The sequence below is a fragment of the Scophthalmus maximus genome, chromosome 1 (genome assembly GCF_022379125.1).
Source record: "Scophthalmus maximus strain ysfricsl-2021 chromosome 1, ASM2237912v1, whole genome shotgun sequence".
NCBI lineage: Eukaryota > Metazoa > Chordata > Actinopteri > Pleuronectiformes > Scophthalmidae > Scophthalmus > Scophthalmus maximus.
This window is the reverse complement of record NC_061515.1, coordinates 10,962,380-10,981,376: the sequence shown is the minus strand read 5'-3', so window position 1 is coordinate 10,981,376 and position 18,997 is coordinate 10,962,380. Positions and strand designations below refer to the sequence as shown.

At 41.1% G+C, this 18,997-nt stretch overlaps 2 protein-coding genes across 6 annotated transcripts; one reads left to right on the top strand and one right to left on the bottom strand.

Annotated features, from left to right (window-relative positions):
• The first annotated feature begins 133 nt into the window (after positions 1 to 133).
• Positions 134 to 5,059, top strand: cep72 (centrosomal protein 72). 3 transcript variants are annotated; one of them, XM_035609689.2, is made up of 14 exons: positions 134 to 293; positions 490 to 617; positions 1,426 to 1,618; positions 1,704 to 1,812; positions 2,190 to 2,341; positions 2,431 to 2,489; positions 2,590 to 2,632; positions 2,768 to 2,962; positions 3,080 to 3,261; positions 3,399 to 3,492; positions 3,572 to 3,750; positions 3,848 to 3,974; positions 4,058 to 4,168; positions 4,262 to 5,059. In XM_035609689.2, the coding sequence occupies exons 1-13, from the start codon at positions 143 to 145 to the stop codon at positions 4,135 to 4,137; spliced, it is 1,692 nt and encodes a 563-aa protein (XP_035465582.1). In that variant the 5' UTR covers positions 134 to 142; the 3' UTR covers positions 4,138 to 4,168; positions 4,262 to 5,059. The 3 variants fall into 3 exon arrangements, with proteins under 3 accessions (XP_035465582.1, XP_035465497.1, XP_035465665.1); XM_035609604.2 differs by having other exon boundaries at positions 4,058 to 5,059; XM_035609772.2 differs by lacking the exon at positions 2,768 to 2,962 and having other exon boundaries at positions 4,058 to 5,059.
• On the bottom strand, positions 5,038 to 17,781 carry LOC118286222 (tubulin polymerization-promoting protein). 3 transcript variants are annotated; one of them, XM_035610678.2, is made up of 5 exons: positions 17,546 to 17,781; positions 12,249 to 12,329; positions 11,220 to 11,555; positions 7,306 to 7,459; positions 5,038 to 7,183 (listed from the first exon to the last, which is right to left on the bottom strand). In XM_035610678.2, the coding sequence occupies exons 2-5, from the start codon at positions 12,260 to 12,262 to the stop codon at positions 6,989 to 6,991; spliced, it is 699 nt and encodes a 232-aa protein (XP_035466571.1). In that variant the 5' UTR covers positions 12,263 to 12,329; positions 17,546 to 17,781; the 3' UTR covers positions 5,038 to 6,988. The 3 variants fall into 3 exon arrangements, with proteins under 3 accessions (XP_035466571.1, XP_035466503.1, XP_035466429.1); XM_035610610.2 differs by having other exon boundaries at positions 17,505 to 17,644; XM_035610536.2 differs by lacking the exon at positions 17,546 to 17,781 and adding an exon at positions 12,946 to 13,084.
• Between the last annotated feature and the right edge of the window lie 1,216 nt (positions 17,782 to 18,997).

Genomic DNA, 18,997 nt, shown 5'->3' with positions numbered 1-18,997 from the left:
TCAGAATTCTGACTTTATTCTAACAATTCCTATTCTAAACTCAGTCAGAATTCTGATTTTTAAGTCAGAATTCTGTGAATAAAGTCAGAATTTTGAGCAATATGTATTTGGCTTGACATTTTTAAAACAGCAGGGGGCAGTGATGTACTCGCCTCGGCTAAGAGAATGTAATGTTTTTTTTCCGACAGTACCTGAAAGCAGCCAAAGTTCGAAAAGTATGGCGGCGGAGAGTTCGACGACGATAACGGAGCAGTGGATACGGGACAGGTTACAGTTGAAACATCGCTGTCTCGGTAACATTAGGTCCTCGTTATGTAAACGTCACGCGTGAATAAATAATGGAGAACGTTAGAAGTGAAGCCGTTCCGCTTTAGCTTTTGTCATGTTGGAACACTCGTAGTTTGTTAGCTAACCGACAGCTAACGTAGCAGTAAGTTGGAGCTGGTGCACCGGTCGTATTAATACGTCATGTTTACACGTGGTTCACAGGTGATGTCCGCTCACTGAGCCTCCCGGGGACGAACGAGCAGAAGATCGGACACCTGGGAAACTCACTGAACAACTTCGTCCGTCTGAAGTCTCTGGACCTCTCCTGCAACGCGCTCGTCTCTGTCGAGGCAGGTTTAAAACCCAGATACGATGTCCCCCCTTTTATACCCGTATAGGATTGCAACTAACGATTGTTTTCATAATCGATTCATGTTGATTATTTTCTTGATTAATCGATTAGTTGTTTGGTCCATAAAATGTCATAAAATTGTGAAAAATGTTGATCGTGTTTCCCAAATCCAAAGATGATGTTTTGTTTTTTTCCACACACCAAATATATTTAGTTTATTATCACAGAGCATTAAAGAAACCAGAAAATATTCACATTTAAGAAGCTGAAATCAAAGATTTGTGACTACTTAACTACCCAAACCGATTAATCGATTATCAAAATAGCTGGCGATTAATTTAGTAATCGATTAACTGTTGCAGCTCTAAATCTGTACACACTGCCTCTTTACACGCTGCCTGATTATATATTCTGTATCAGCTTTTCATTGAAGTTATATGATGTTACACAATGAAATATTGTAAATGAACTTAAATAAAAGATAAAGAAATAAGATGTTTGTGGCAACATGACAGACCAGCCGAAGGGTCTTTGGGGTTTGAGAAGTTGTCGTATTGTTCTCTTGTTTGAAAATTAAAATATTCCTGCTCCAACTCCAACCACTCCAGTTCATGACACCGTGGTGCCACTTTGAAGGAAACATTCAATGGATAGGAATGTAATATGACCCCTCACCTAGCCCCTTCCCTTCCTCACACACTAAACTCAACAAGCATTTCACCCAAAGATCAGTGACAGTGTTAGTAATTAATTTGATGGAAATGTTTTGTCTAACTTCTGCTCAAACTTTGCTGGTTTCTTTCCAGGGAGTGCAACAGTTGAAAAGGCTGGAGAGGCTGATCCTGTACTATAACTGCATACCGTCCATGGACGAGGTGAATGTGCTGTATGAGTTGACTGCGTTGAGAGAGCTGGACCTCCGACTCAACCCTCTGACCAAAAGCTACCCAAACTACCGCTGTCATCTTCTGCATGACATGCCCAACCTGCGCAGGCTCGGTAAGATGTGTCCATTTCACCCAGATTGTGCTCTTCTTCTTCTCAAGCAAGCTTTTTTTTATAAGTGTCCTCCATTGCTGTCCAGATAGCTGTTCAGTCAGAGACATTGAGCGCAAAGCTGCCGTAATGCAGGTCTCATTCGACCTTCTACCTCACCCAAAAAGCTCCTGTCTCAATCCGGATGAAGAGGAAAGGTAGGCTGAACATTAAATGCTTAACTTGATACAGGCGTCAGTTAGAGGCCTGAATACATGGACCATGTACTGAAATAGATGGAGAGGGACAAAGAAACATTCAAATGTTTTGAAATAAGACAACCACTTGTATTTGAGATTGCTTTTAGCAATGAAAATTAAATTTAATATTATTATTTTTATTATTATTTTGCCACCACAATATACATAATCTTATAAATGCCCATCACTCAAGTCTACTCTTGTAGCCAGAATTAGGGAAGTAAGAGAGTGATCTTGATATTTAATTTTGATGAATGAAAGTTGCAGGGAGCAATTTAGAGGCTTTAAATGTTAAAACTTCTTTAACTTTGATGGTTCTTGCTTGTGATTCCCAGAGGCAGCGATCAGAGACTGGCTTTAGTTGACCGCTTAACCAAGAGGTTCTCTCTCCCGACCGACATCGATGATATTGTGTTGAACTTTGAGGTGATGAATCATGGAGGCCAGAGTGAAACCATCTCCGACTCTGTTAACAAGGAGGCAGAAGGTTAGTTGCCAAAATCCAGCAGCTAAATTTAAACTCAATACCAAATCAGTTGTTTTCATGTTTTGTTTTTCAAACTTCTTCTGTCTCAGAATCCAGAGAGGAAGAATCAAACGATTATATTGGACAGAGGAGTTCAACTCCAAAAAAGGTGACTTCCTTTTGCTGTAGGTGAAACAGTATCACCAGTAATACATTTACATTTTCACATAAACTGTATTTACTTGTTTGTTTTTGTTTTTGTTTTTAAGGAAACTGCTAAATCCATCCTCAGGTATCCTTCCACAAGATATGGTAAGTTCTCACTCTTCAGCTGTTTACAGTTTGTAAAACCACCACTTGGTGGAGACAGAAACCTTCTTTATTTCCAATCACTAATACAGCAATCATTAATATCTCAGTTTTATTGTGTTATTTGTAATTTACCAGATAAAACCGAGTGCAAAGTACCACACATGAAAGGTCCATCTCATAAAAAGAGTTCTCCCTCATCGAAAGTGACTGAAAGACCAAAGGTGTCCTTCGGCCCGTATGTAGAGAAACACAGACCCGTGCCTGGAAAACAAAACGATTTCCCCAAACAAACCAGACATGCGGCCAAGGGACATTTCACCCCCAACCCTGGTACAGAGCAGAATCTCTTAACTCAACAAGATCCTTTGTTATAAGTTATACACATCCACAAATACCACATTTAAGTTCTTGGTGTGTTGATGAATGATGATGTCAATATTTTTCCAGATCAAAGTCAGCGTCATTCTTCGTCCTTTATCAACATCCGGCCTCCCAGTCCACATCGTCCTGGTTTGAATATCTCTGACCCTTCTAACCCCATCTTACATCCTCCAAGACTAACCTACTCCAGCTTCAACAAGACAGAAGGGGGCTCCAGCCTTCTGCAACAAGCAGAAAAGAAAAAAAAGGTTGGAAATTAAATCAGTCTTCTCACTAATTTGCTGACCGAGACATGGATTGTTCCTGCTCCTTTCTAGTACAAGTCATATTTGAAGTTGTTTCTCTTCTGATATCAACTTACAGTATCTCTGAATTTGCCTCTCAGGGTAGTTACAGGAAACCCCTGGAGCTGCTTCTCAATCTTGTGGACAAACACTGGAAAGGAGAGAGATCACTGCATCATAACAACAACTTCCTGCGTGAGTTTGGTTTGGGGAGTGTGGCATCCGCTTCCCGAGATAATGAATGTCGTCTCATAATTTCTTTTTTTGGCTCTAGCTCAGGCAGTCCAGATCCTCTCGATGATGGAAAATGATATTTCCAGCCGGGAGGCTGAGGTCAGGACCTTGAGGCGGGAGGCCGACGCACAGAGTTTTCAAGCGGCCACAAGAGAGGAAGAGCACACAACTGAAGTCCGTCACCTCTCTGCTCAGCTGGAGGAAGCTCGCAGTGCGGTTGTGAGTGGATTCAGCAATAGAAAACAAACATTGAGCTTCAGGAGACCTTAATAGTTTTGATAAGCACACATTCTTTATTGTCTTTACTTAATTGTAGGGCAAACTAAACCAGCAGGTGAGGATTGTCTTGGAGGAAAATGTCGCTCTACAGAAGCAGCTCATCAAGTTAGAACGACAGTATCTCAAGTCTATGATGAAAAGTTCACCGATCACTCAGATTAAAGGTGGGTGTTAAAAACCAGTGGGAGATGCATAAGAAACATGTTGCTGTTTTCATACTACTGAACTCATACTTGCACATCCTTAGAGGCTCAGACAGAAGTGGAGGAGCTGAGGAGAGAGATCGAGGGGCTGAGGGAGAAAGTGCATGAGGCGAAGAAAGTCTAGTCAATCGTCAAATATGCTGCAAGAAAGCCAGGTGAGGAGAAGCCCCATCTGAACGTTGGCACTCATGTGTAAATCGGTGCCGCTGTGTTTATGTGATTTGGATGTGTCTGTATATGTACCGCAGGTCCCTGGTGGCGACCAGTGAGTGTTTGCAAGCTGAGCTAAAGCATTTGGATAGGTGGATGTACACCGGTATGAAAATATCTAATCAAGACTATCAGGGGTTATATTAGCATCGCAGTCATTTCATGAGGCCCAGCAGCTAAAAAACAATTTCTAAATGAATTTGTACTCTATTTATAATCCCTGCAGTGTACATACATTTTTTGTGTGTTTTAAGTTCCTAGACCATTTGATAAGTGTTATTATTTCAGAAAAGCCGGTATAGACTGATGTAAACAATAATGGGGAAAGGCAATTCATTCAGGCCAGGTTGTGTATAAGAGTATGACAGGGCCGTTATTTTGACAAATGATTTTAAGGGGAAAAAAATGTTTGTGAGAAGGCCGTGATGGTTTTCCTGGATCAGTAGCAAGATTGTTTCTCTTGGCTGTTTTTACATGTTTTATTTTTATTTTTTAGTATTATTTGTATTATTAGTAATGTGTTTTTAGGTCAGTTGTGTTTCTATCTGCTTTGTATGTTGCAGTGGAATGAATGCATCTAGATTCCAGCTGCACTCAGTGCAGCACACTTTATTTATACCTCTGCCTTTGGGCTGGGGAGCAACGCACATATGCACTTTTCTCTCACAGACGCTAATGCAAGACCTGGAAATCAGATTAGAATGTGTGTGATTCTACATAAACGCAGTTGAATGTAGGTTTTATTTTTATGTGAATTGTACCTGCTCACTGGTCAGGAGCTTCCTGAAAAAACGATAACAATAAAAAAACATAATATTTTGACTGGCACCTCATAACCTGCTCATAAGAGGTTCTTGGGTGTTTTTTTTATTTTCAATAAAGCACTACAAATCATGAACACACATTAAGAGGTCTAAAGAACAAGAACAAAAGCACTCTGCATGCACCAGGGCACAACAGTACATTAACAGTTATTTAAAGAAATTAAATAAAAATAAGACAGTATCGTTCCTCCACATTAAAAAGATGCACAGTATTTGGCATTAAGCACAGAAAACAGATAATATTTAAGCTGCTGCAACAGACAAAAACTAACACACTGATAGCTGCTAGTTTTCGACTTGATGCCTGATTCTTCATTGGCTGAGGCTTCAGGAAGTGTGTGACAGAGTGCGGCAAAAACACCGTCACTGTGCTGGAAAAATATTATTCTATAAAAGTATATTACTTGTTTGTTTAATTTATAGTATGTCAGGATACAACATTAAAAACCACCCTTTAGCTTTTAGTTGAAACTGTACCTTGGATGACTGCACCAAACATTATACTGTAGGTATTTCAAATCTTTACCATTTGAAAAATGTAATAGCATTAGAGTGTAGTTGACTTTGTACATGTACAAGTTGATACATATTGATTTCAAGCAACACAAGATTTTATCATGATCCCACAATTTCATCACTTAATATATTTTTTTGGGCAAGAAAATAATTAAGTCTGTCCAGTAGTCTGTCTCCACAGCAGTTAATATTAGATATGACAAACTCTATATGCTTCTGAATGAAATGCAATATACATAACATGCACAAAGTACAGCAATACAGGGGAAAAACATATGAAGCCAGTGTCATAAATTCAACCATGTGGCTACAAAGGTTTTAGAATATATATACACAATCTAACCACAAATATATTAAAACTACTGTATAGAAATCTAATTAAGGGAGTAACAATATAAGTGAAAATACAATCTTGTACAACCAAGCTCATCTACCGTGGTCAGAGCTCCCTTCAGCCGAATTTACCTATTTAATATTCGAAATGCACGTTAGCAAAATGGTTTGTGTGTGTGAAGGTAGAATTAACTCTGAATAAAGACGGTGTCATACAAAACAGAATTAAATTTTGTTTGAAATGTTAAGAGGATGCCCTCATTTTGTGCTTTTGTCATATTTACAGAAGCAAAGCGGATATGGCAGAGGTCAGAAAAAGTTCAGCTCACTTAACTGTATGTTTACAACAAAATTGAACTAGTTGACAAAGCTCTTCATATACTGAATGTCTCTTGGTCTGAGCTAAAGGCAAATTATACAAATGACAATGTGAGCCTTTGAGAGAAAAAAAAGAACAGTAGATTTTATTAAGACTTAACAACGGCTGACAAGTGGGGAAGGCAGACAAATGAGTAACACAATGAGGGATTTAACAATTGAAGTTTTGAAAGAAAGGAAGAAAAATTAATAATATCTATGTCAAAAATGTGTGCCAATTATTGAAACTGCATTTCTTCAGCTAAATATGGGATTATAAAATGTTCCAATAAAAAAGTGCTATATTGTTAATTAATCGTTGCACCACTCTTGTTTTTCTTGGCATGTTGTTGTTCTTTGTGCTCAATAAATATAATATTCCCTATCATGACAACAAAGCTTCAATATTCATAGAACAGCGGTTTCTCTCTGCAATGTCTGGCAGTAACTTGCAATCAGACAGGAATGTACCAGCTGGTGACAACTTCGTAAAAATAGATGTAAACAATTTTCCAGTTCTCACACTTGACAAAGAGAGGAACTAAAAAAAAAACATCTCTCTCTTTCACACACACACATACACACACACAAAGTAAATGGGTTGGAAAATAGATGAAATAAGTTTCTTTTGTGCTTTCTTTGTGTACTCATTTTTTTTTTCTTTCAATATAGAAAATTATGCTAGTAGTTGATCAAATGTTTATTTCCTCATCTTTGCCCTCACATGGGTTTGGCCTAGGTTGGTTTATTGATTTTCTTTTCATACGAGCCTCGATGTTTGTATCCCGAGACGTATCCGGAAGTGTCGACTACGTCCACTCGCCCCGCCTTACCCTTCCCGCGGCCGCTGTCGTCAAAACGCTCCTTATGTGACCCTGTAAACTTGGTTGGGTCCGTGAGGCGGCTCACTGTCGGCGAGGCCACGGCTCTCTGTGAGAAAGTGTGCACAGACATTGAAGTTTATAGTGTGATTGCTGGTTTTTAAGAAAAGAAAAGTGGACATGATTTGGGATTTGTTATGACATCGGTATTATTCCCATTTTGAGTCTTACCGTGACTCCTGCGATGACGGGCGCCTTCCCTTCGATCAGCTTGAACACCTCCGCTTCAGCCTCCTCTCCTGTCTTCTCTTTGTATTTCTTCCTGGCCAGTTCTCCGAGTGCAACTTTGAACTCGTCAAATATAATGGTGCGACAGGATTTCTTCCTGAAATGTAGGTGGAAAAAGGAGCTTAGGTATGGGATAAAGGCATGCAACACGTGAAACCATAAAAGACGTACGTAGAGCTCAATTGAGCCTCCCTGGGCAAAAATGTGGTATTTAGGTTTGCTTTATCAGCAGGTCTTTTCTACATCGTGTCAGTGCAGTTTAGAAGCCTAAAACGAGAGCAGACAGTCGTGTCTACGCGCCCATGTGTGATCACTTCATCGTGGCAGATGTAAGACAGCATAGAGATGGTGTCCTGCAGAGATAAACATTGAGAAAAATTTTACTGTTTGGATCTCGTCTCCCAGTGTTTCTCAGTACTCGACTGTTGTCTGAGCAACTCCGCAGACACACACACACACACACAGCTGTAGGCAGTATATGAGAATGTCTATTCGTATTATTTATCATATTGCATTCAGCTGCATTACTCCGGGCCCAGAGCCCTGGCATTTCTCATTCAAGCTGTCTAATGAGGACATTCAGACCTGCTGAATGCAACCAAGTGCCTGGAAGGTGTTGTGGAGCATTGCATTTTCATTTATAAGCTCGGGATTGTTGTAACCACTAACCAATACCATGCCACAGATCATAATCATCAATCATTCTCCTTCTGAGAGTGCTCTACTTTAACTGGCCATTTGCCCGATTCACTTCCATGTTAAAAGTGCATAGTAACACAAACATAAACAGCCATTGCCGTGGTGATAAATCACCTAAACAACAGCCTGTAAATCCAACCAGTCTCCCTGGGCAACATGTTGTCATAGCAACAAGCTACAATAAACAGGGATGTTTGGGGTTTATTATTAATTTGTCTCATCCAGTGAACGCTTGTGTTTGGGCAATCCATCACGGCTGAACATTTGAGAGCACCACTCCTCTGCCCCTGTTCCACGCTGTCTATTGTCAGAGGGGAAACTGGACTTCCAGCTGCTGCTTCTGTCCGAAGAAGATAACTCTGTCCTCTGCAGATCTCTCCACTGAGCTATTAAATTATCCAAAGTATACAAATAGTTCAACTGTGGAAGCAGCAAATCGGAGGCGGCTGTGATAAGGTTAAAGAGGACAAAGTTTGAGCGGGCAAGAGCAACTTTATTATAGTTTGGGATTCTGCTGAGCCACTGTTTATGTACACAGTTCAACCTTCTGCAGTGAATGATCCATATGGATCTGACACAGCAGCTGCCTGAATCTGGTTCATGCAAAATGCTCCTGCACACAATCCCACAACAATGTTCAGTGATGAGGAAATACAGCCAAAGTCTAGAAAATGAAGCCACCATAAGAACCACCCTAGTAGGTAATTAGTCCATACCAGATTTCCACTCCAGCCATTGTTTATGCTGTGGTGCTTTGGCTCCGAGCGGGCAGACATCACAGCGGAGACTCACTGTGGTGCAGCAGACCTCCGTACTCACAATAAATGAGGGTCAATCCAGGCACGCTGGGATTAGCCAGGGCTCATCAAGATGTCTAATTTTTTTCTCTTTTTCTTATTTTTTTCTCTCGTGTGCAAGCAAAGTGCTTTGAGGCTGATTAAGAGGAAAGTGGAGATCTGTATCTCTGACATGGCAGCCCTCCCTGACTCAGTCATGCCTGGAGTCAGAAACTACATAAAAATGAGCCCCTCCCCCATTTTCAACTGCATTTTATCCCCTGGCTTCCTCTGAAGTGAACACACACCACACGCTCTCGTTCAGATTTCACTGTACTATCGTGCTCAACACACTACAGAGTTGCATGAGGCTATCATATTATAGATACATGCAAAGAGCTGTGTGTGTGTGTGTGTGTGTGTGTGTGTGTGTGTGTGTGTGTGTGTGTGTGTGTGTGTGTGTGTGTGTGTGTGTGTGTGTGTGTGTGTGTGTGTGTGTGTGTGTGTGTGTGTGTGTGTGTGTGTGTGTGTGTGTGTGAGACGATGGGAACATACACTTTTTTACCTAAATGTCCAACGTGATTACATTATATTGTTTGTACATTTCTAAATATGTAAAAAAATGTAAACAAGCTTAAATCCTGCAGTCAACTTAAAGTTCCTTCTCTAGTCTTGCCAAGAAAAATATTCAGAGCAGTAAACAAACACCCATTGCCATGCCAACAACATGTTAATGTGGGGAGGAGTTGAATAAGCAAGGACATTTCTTTGGCTTCACCAATGTGAGAACATTTACTGTTTAACTGTAAGAAGTGATGGTTGAAATATTCACGGACTGTTTATTCATAAATCCTAGAGAACCTGTAAGACCTCTGTGGCCACTTCCTGGGCCAAGTTGCTTATTATCTTTCAGCAGCGAAAGTCCACAAAAAAAATAATGTCAATCATGTAAGAACAACCACTGTAGCTCATTTTATGCTGTAGTTTGCATATTGACATTCTTCATTGTCATATCCTGCAGCCAAATTCTACTTATTTTTGAGCATGGTGTTGTGAATGTGCATTATTGGGACTGCTTTTCATGAGTCACAAGCAACTCTATATGTGGAAGGATGGGGTTAAGAAATGCCATGGACTACATATTATAATGTTTGAATCCAGCCACTGCATGTTTATAGATTCTCCTGTAAGTCTGTTTTTTTTAATTTAGGGAAATTGATCTTCTTTGCTCGTGTCCAAAGAAATCAGAAATTTAAACATTTAGCTATTTTAGTTTACACTGCATGTGTCAGTTTTGAAGACATGCATTTTAAATGACTCACAGTTTTTTGAAATATTTTAAACCTAAACACGGGACAGGCACATACAGTTCAACAAGAAAAATAACACCAAAAACCATTTTGGAATCCCTTGTATATAAGTGTGTACACAAAATGACTGAGATTGAACTTTGGTTACACACCAGCAGAAGATGGAAAATCCACTAAATCAGTGTGAGATTCCCAAGCAACCTGTCCTCGCCTGTAGGAATATGTGATGACGAGTGGCTTCCAGCCAAACGCTTTCTTCTATTCTGGGGTTGTCTAGTAGAATAATTAATTCACATCAGTCAACCAGGATAGAAAAAAACACGTATAATCTCTAATATAATTAACCAACAAACCCACATTGTAAAAGACTTTTCTTCAACCTTCTTTACTCCGTGGCATTTAGGGAACAACTGTGAACTTGACTATGTGTTGGCAAAACTAATATTTAATGTGGTGTGGAAAATATCTACGCTCACCTGTCAATGTGTTATCAGCACAAAATGGTTTGCAGACACACTTGGTAAACATAAGCACAGCTGTACAGATGAAAAACTTTTCTCCTTTGGTAAATTTACATTGACGTCACAGTTTATTATTAGATTCTACTCAAATCGAGCGGTAGAGGATAATTCAATGTGGCCAGAGGAAATACAAGTTGAGCCACCCTGGCCCCTGGTCTGGCTGCTGTTTATTTCTGACGGAACGTTTCGCACAAGCTTACTTAAAAGAAAATATTGTATTTTATATATCGCAAAAAAATGTGGCTTTAATGTTTTTCTAATATTATGGTGGTTTTCTATATTGACTATTCTTTAGTCATTGATGCCTACAGTGCAGTCCTGAGCCAGTCACCATCTCCGATTATTTTCTACCACAGTGCTCCACATTAGTGGGCATGCCAATCCGGGTGACTAAACCTATAGTCATCTCTGCCACAGAAAAAACTATGTGATAAATGAGCACAGTCATGTAGTGGCATGCCAGTTCTAAGATGTCAAATGTTGGCAGATTAAATCCACGAAAATGTGAATGTGATTTCACAATATTTAGTCTTTGGATAAACCTTTCTTACTTGACTTTGCTGAAGACAATGTCCACGTCAGTGAGGGTGATGTTCTTCCCGTCAATCACGCCACAGTCCTTGCAGAGTTTGGACCAGTTCTTGCCGTGCATGTCTTTTCCTGTAGCGCGGGTGTCGCCATGGATGGCGAAGCGCCGAAATGACTCTTCCAAAGCGGTCACCTCCACTGGCGTGGACGAACCCGCGCCCCCTTCACTGGTCCCATTAGACTCAGTTGAAAGCCTTTTGGATGCCCGGTCTTTCGACTGTTCATTGTGCTGCCGTAAAGGGGCCGAGCTGATGTTGGGATGCTTGGCTGTCTGGACTTTAAAGTCATCTATGTTGTCTCTGAGAGAGGGGGGGGGGAATTACAACATCATCTGACCATTCATTCGATGTAAGACCTCAGGTTACATAACGGAAAATGTCACACGTGCACTGAAGCTACTCCTTCAAACCATATATCAGAATAATCACAATGAAAGAGGTCTGTAAAGCAACACGAGTGAATTGAGAAGAGCAGTCACTGGGGCATAATATGGTTCATGGCTGTATATCAAGTAGCAACATGAAATAATTCCTATGAAAATGAACAGGAAGGGCTGATGGGATTGATCCTAATCAACAGAGAAAGACATTTCATCACAGTCTGGACCCCAAGTAGGGATCAGAGGGTTTTTCGCCAGAAATATATCTGATCTTGCCCTGTTCTGCATGCCTTCTGCATGAGAGCAGAAAGTAAACAATCAATCATGCCTTAAGGTCAAGACAGAGCTTGCCTCTGGTTGTCCCTTTTTGTAAGGCACTTCTATGTTACAGTGAAGATTAGACACCCTCCGAGGTGTGTTTCTGTGCTCACACTGCCTCTGAATGGGCAGATGTCTCATGTATTCTGGCACAGAGGTGAAGAATATAAATAGTCCTTTGTGGAATTCAAAGGCTCACAAATCAAGAACCAAGACAGCAGATGGGCGTTTGTACCAACGTGCAAAATGTGAGGTGAAAGCTCTATTATGCTGCAGATTACTTAGTAAAACTTACTTCTGGTCTGCCATGCTCGTGCAGGAATTCCGTTCCCCCTGTGCAGTGCTTGGATTAGCCGACCTTTGATTTCTCTTTGTGCTGTGGAAAAGATGAGAACGCAGGTGAGTAATGTGAGAGGATGTGTCAGTGCACGTGAGTACAAGACGCCCGATAAAAGCACAGCATCACAACAAAAAATACAATATTCCACTGGTCCTTTATTTTTTAATCAATATAAACAAAATGATTAGAGTTATAATGTCAAATCCAGTATGACAGACAAAGACTCATTTCAGAAAAAACCTCAGCATGAATAATAACCTTGACTCAAAGATCCTCTCAGTCATCAAATTACTTCCAGATAGCTTCTGTATATTAGTTACTGTTTGTTGTGACATCTTCTTTTGGCGCCGTGCAACAACTTCACTACCCTCTCTCAGTTTTGGATGATTTCATTCACACTAGAGTACAGGGATTCCTCTCTAGACACATCATCATCCAGATGATCGCGTGTCTACGAAACAGAGCAACAGGATGGCAGCTTCTCAATCCACCCTGACACTTGAACCATATCTCACTTTAGTCCATATCCATTTAGGATGAAACAGGAAAATCAAATTACAGTAATAACCAGCAAGAACAGCCCTCCTGGTATTTCTACTGAGATAATTTAACCCTGCACTCTATTTGTAGCAAGTGATGGTTCTCTGCTCACCTCTCAGCTGTTCCCATAGTCATCACAGCATCATTAAAGGACGCGTGTTGCCATGGCAGCGCAACAAAGTCTCTAAAACTATTTGCCAGTCGTTACAAACAAGATGCAGACCCGAAAGGTCTGGTGGACTATACCGTCTGCTCCAAGTTTCAAGCGAGTGCCTCAAGTCACCAATAAAGTTCTTTCACTGACGCCCCCCCCCCCCCCCCCCCCCCCCCACACACACACACACACACAATATAACCATGTAAAGTGAAGGGTTTTGTTTCCACGACCCTGTGACTAACAAACACAAACGTGACCTTGCCAAGTACAGTCGACACTTAAATGTCGATGGTACAAAAGCTCCAAGATTGTCACTGCATAAAGCCATTATAATCAGACATGTCAATTCTTAGTGGGGAAAAAAGAAGGAGGTTATTAATGTGTATGAATAATGGCATTCAGAGGGACGGACACTGGGAGCCCATTGTCAAATGCTGGTGGCCTCTCTGTCAGGGCCTGTGCCCATGTCTTCACACACAGACGCATGGTGACATCGCAGAGAGCCACTATTGATGGCAGGAGTTTCTGTGGTCATATGTCATCGAGGACTCGGGCCAAGAAAAACACGATGGAGTAACTGAGGTTGCTGCAGCTGGAATGTATTATTAGTTTTTATGATTGATTATTTGTGTTAATGGGTTTCAATCTTGATGGGAAATTTAAATCCATCCAGCAACCGAACACCCGTGACAGTATTATACTTACAAACAAAGGAGGATAGGGATCAAACAAGTTGATTTACCAGTTAATCACATTTTGCAGTTGAATTATACTGTGTTGATTCTTCAAGTCTCAAGATTGACATTAATATCTTTGTCTTTTACCAATGATTGTGTGTACATCAGTGTTCCGTTTATATTAGTTTTATTTTCCCTTGTTAACTTTTATAAATAGTTTTATCTAGTCCATAATTTCATTAAAGTGAAAATTAGCCAATAACTAGCAATGTGAGCTATAACATATTCAAAAGAAAACTATTTTAAATTCAGATTCTCAATTCATATTCATACAATGTTAGGTTAATACATGAAGTAATTTAATCGAAATGATTTTAGTCAAATCAAATAACGATTAACCAAAACTAATTGTATCTGTGATTTTGTAGATTAAAGTCAAGTTGCCAGTATTCATCCTATTTTTTTTTTTAAATTTGCAACCAGTGTGTTATTTGTAAAATATTTTAATCACATCACTCTTAAGGTCATATGCCTTAATTTTTTTTCTATTAATTAGGTTTTTCAAAGTAGCTTATGTTCCATGGTTATTGACATTATTTGAAGTGGGTACATCTGCACCTTTTTAGTAGAGTGACAATCCGCTGTGTGTTTTCCTTTGTGCATCAAAGACAGCAGCGAGATCTACGTGAGACAAAAGAATCTTTTCATTCTCCCCCTCCAATTTATAGTCAGTAGCTTCAAGTGTCTAAGTCCCTTAGTAACAACAAGCCTCCTCAAACACATCATGTTCAATAAATAAGAGCAGCCATTAACACTGTGCTGAGTTCTGTGGCCTGAAGTAGTACACTAAGTGAGAAGAAAGGAAATGTAGTGCTTTGACACTTTTTTTATTATTATAGACTGACTGAATTTATTTGATCATTAAGAATACATCTAACACCGCTGTCAGTACATACATGAAAAAAATCACAGAGGATTAAAATGCAATAAAGCCTGGAGGCTTATATCTTTTGTATTTCATAGATACTGTCTATTCTATAGACGTAAAGACAGTGTGGAGAGAATAACATTCTGTACAGTATTAATATGCCCCAGTGCAGATACTGAAATGGTGGCTGAAACATTATGAGAAGGGAATTCTGTGTAATAAAAAGCTTTGCGTGCTTAAGTTTTAACGAGAATTAGACAAATACAACTATCATATTAGAACAGTTCCTCCCCGTTCCTTTTTCTCTGCCCCACTTTGCCACATTCACAGAAGACGCCATTTGGTTAAGGGCAGATCTCCAGAGACAAATCTGTGGCTGGATGACAGCATGCTTACATACACTCGCCTTCTGGCAATACACTGCACAGATGAGTGCTTCAACTATAAATTGACCCATTTTTAACTGCATCTATTCATAGCAACAATACGCCGCCATGACTGGAACGTTCTTTTTATTATCAAGGGAGCGAGATCAGCCGGTAGACAACATGCATGCTCAAACGCCAAAAAAAAAACACCAAAATGTGTTCTAACTGTTGTTTCGGCAGATGGGGTTCAACTCACAAAATGATGACAATGTTTGTGATGTAATGAGAGAGAGCGAGTTCATCGGTGGCCTACTCCTCCATCATGCCATCACGGTGAGTGGGCTTGCAGAGGGCCCATCTGTTTTCAGGATCCTTTCCAGGCAGCTGCTCTTTGTGACCAAGTCAGTCAATCATAAACGTAAAACAGAGAACACCATCGCCGCAGTGACCCACCTCAGTCTGCTCGAGACTGATCCACATTTAATATAGTCCAACATGTCTGGCAGTTTACTGCCACACCACGTGTACAAATTAACACGGAGGCGGAGGATTTTAACAGTGTTAACCAACAAGCGCCATCTTTTAAGGATATGGGCGACGGTACACAAAATGATTATTATTTTTGGTGGAATAAATAAATCCCATGAAAACGGCCAACAGTAAGTTGACGCTATAAACAAGTAATTTTCGTGGAGCCCAAACCCAGTGTCATCGTCGCATTAAACTATAAATACTACCACGTGGAATGTTGCTTAGTTTACGTCAATCCCAACGGATCCTGCTCTTCTTCATAGGTTTGTGGTGGTTTAGGACCACCTGCCACCATTACATACAAACTCTTTCCGAGTTCGGCCACAGTCCTGAGCGTCCTCCGCCCTAAAACTCTCTCCCCAAAGACACACGGAGCGCGAGCATGACATCAGTGTGCTGCAGCCCGGGTCTGAGGTCACCAGCTTGCCGGCTCTGTCAGCCCTCGCCTCCCTGCACCCCTTGACTGCTCCGTGAGTCAAAGATCTTGGCAAGCATTGTGCCGAAGAAAAACAAGATGTTTGAAACAAGCAACAGCAGTTATTGTTGGCAGCAGCCGAGAGCCAAATAGAGGTATAAGGCGGCGTAAAGAAAGCCTTTGAGTCCTTATGCAACCCCGCATTTGAGAGGAAGACGTGATGCCGGATACAGCAGGAGTGTCGGGCCAGCAGCAAATTAGCTCTGAGTGGAGCCCGTTTAACGACGGTTAGAACTCAGACTGTGTTGCATAATGTCTCTCTAAATTAATTAAGGCAGGTCATTTTAAAGTTGTGTAATGTCCTGCAAATGAAAGCCAATGTCCCCCTCAGAACAATATACTACACACAGCGAGACACAGCCTGCAGCCTGTTCCCCATAATGTCGAGGTCAACATGACAAAATAACTCTGCCTCTGCTTTTGGTTGGGGCTTTGCCAGAGAGCAATCCTTCTTTATTTTTTGTCAACCTCACCTGAATTTAAGTCATCGGAAACAAAATGGGATAATTTACACTCTGTGGTTAATTGTTGGTGAAAAGAACCCAAAGGCTCTTGGACGCAGTGCGAGGAAACCTGGAACAGTGGACATCTGGGACAAACTGGGTGACTGGTGCGTCTTCTTCTCATGCGTATGTAATTCAACCTACAGCCTGTGGAGAACATGGCTACAGAGCCTCACTGGACAAAAGTAAACACGCAACCTCCCTTATGGTGGAGGTGTTCTGTCCTCTATTAGCACGTTTTAACATCATAATGCATCGATTACCATTACCGCTGGTGCTGACCAATACAATTCCTTGCGGTATTAATTTGCCATTAACCCATTCACACTTTGAAATTAAAACCATACTCATTTATATTTCTTTGCAGAAACAGAACATTCTGGGGCCTTGAACATGGCCGAATAGTCTGTCAGGTGTCAAACCGACTTGAGCATCTACAAACTAATAAAAGAGGACACGGTTTGTTTGTTTGTTTTTTTTGTTCTTGCATTATTATGTAAGTACCTCACGTGAGCCACAGAAACTGGCACAGAGGCTGCAGCGACGGGCCAAACGCATTGTGGACCAGTCCTCCTGACCAGTAATGGTTCTTCTTGGAGATCCCTCATGTGGAAGACAAACTGCTCGAGTCAGGGGCCACAGCTGCAGCAGCTGCTGGTTCAACCCAAGTCGGAGCGTGCTTTGCTTTTCTTTCTTTCTTTTTTCTTTTACGCGAAACGTTACATAAACTTGCGAATGCCAGATTCACACAGAGTTCCCACGTGATCCGTCTGTTGCTGTCAGCACCGAATGCAGATCATGGCATTACGGCCAAAGCCCTTTCGATTTGACTATCACTTTTCTATTGGCAAAAGCGTGCAGCCACATGTCTTCAAAACCGCAAAAGGCCGCTTGTGTTGCCAAATCAATACTGATGGAGCATGCAGAGACAAGACGCGTCACCTGGGAACCAGTTGAATTGGTGGATCCAGGTATGCAAGCATCATGTGAAAACATGGAGATATACCACGAGACCAACAAAAAAAAAAATACCTGCTAATAAATGAATGATGCCAAGTTGAAGATGTAATCACCTGGTGACGAAATCCTCCGCCTCCGTGTTAATTTTCACAAAAGCATAACTGCGCGTCGCGCCGCGTTTGGAGCGTCCTTCCTCCGAGGCGCCCGGACTCGAGTCTGCCCGATGGCTCGGTCTCCGCGAGATGCTGAAGAGAAACCAGCCCGCTGATTGGCTGCCGCCGCTGCGCGGCGAGGTGTTTTTCTTCTCGCCTCGTCGTCGTCGTCGTCGGAGGCTGTGATGGTGGAGCGCTGCTCCGCGGGGGTGGGAGGGGGCTGGTAAACAACGAGCGGTCCGAGCTCGGAGCACCTTGTGAGGGGGATGGAGGGGGATGTGGGTGGAAGGACGTGGTGGGTTTGATTCCGCAGGATCAGTCCTGCACAGCCTCGTCAATAATCAACCGAGTCCATGTGCATGAGAGAGGACAATTTTCACACACAATCCAAAACATTTTTTTTTAAATATTTGAAATCTGAATTCACCCTGATCCTCTCTAGTTTGCTGGTGAGTTGAACTGTGCAGACAGAGAGCACTGACTTTATATTATCATGAGAAAGTCTGTATTTGTTAATAATAATAATAATAATCATAATAATCATAATAATACAAAAAGAGATCCTGTCCAAAAAGATGTATACCATCTACACAAGTCTGCCCTCTGGACTCCTCTGATGTCCAGTACACTAGTGTGTTACACAACCAGTAGATGTGATGATGATAATGGCTGGATGTGGATGGACATTCTGTAACCCCGTGGCCCTTGCCCATGGTTCAGATGATCAAAGTAACAGGAAACTCTTGAATGTACAATTCAAAGACAGAGGACAGTGGTTAAAACATGATGCATGCCTCTCACGGTGAAGAGCAGCCTGGTGTAAACACTTGATGACATAATATTCTTGCTCGTGCTGCTTCAACTGCGCCACCGTGTGGTTAAGAGCAACCCACACACGCACTGTCAACCAAAGCACTTTTATTAGATAAAATGAAATAAATAAATATATTGTGTGTAAGATTATGAGCCTCAGTTTCATGATGAGGGCTGCATATATTTCAGATCAGGTTCAGGGCTTACTTTACTACTGAATCCACAACAGGGAATAAAATTGAGCCATTGTCATTGTGATTAATAACACCTATAACCAAGTTGAAAATATCTGATGTGAAAAAAATGTCTTTTACAATTTTTTTAGAGTTTGTATATCAATCAACCTGTGTCTACAGCCCTCTAGTGGTGGAAATATATGACACCACTTCAAATGACTGCCACAATCGGTATGTCAAAGTCCACAATAAGATTAATATGGAAATGTATTTTTGAGTTATGGAATGTGAATGTTCCTAATGACACATTGGCGTTTCTAGGATTATTGACTGAGAGAGCTTCTCCAGAGAGGCTGGGATCTTACAGGGCCAAAGGTTAAAACAATTTAATAGAGTCTGACCTCCTTTAAATATCTAGGAGTTT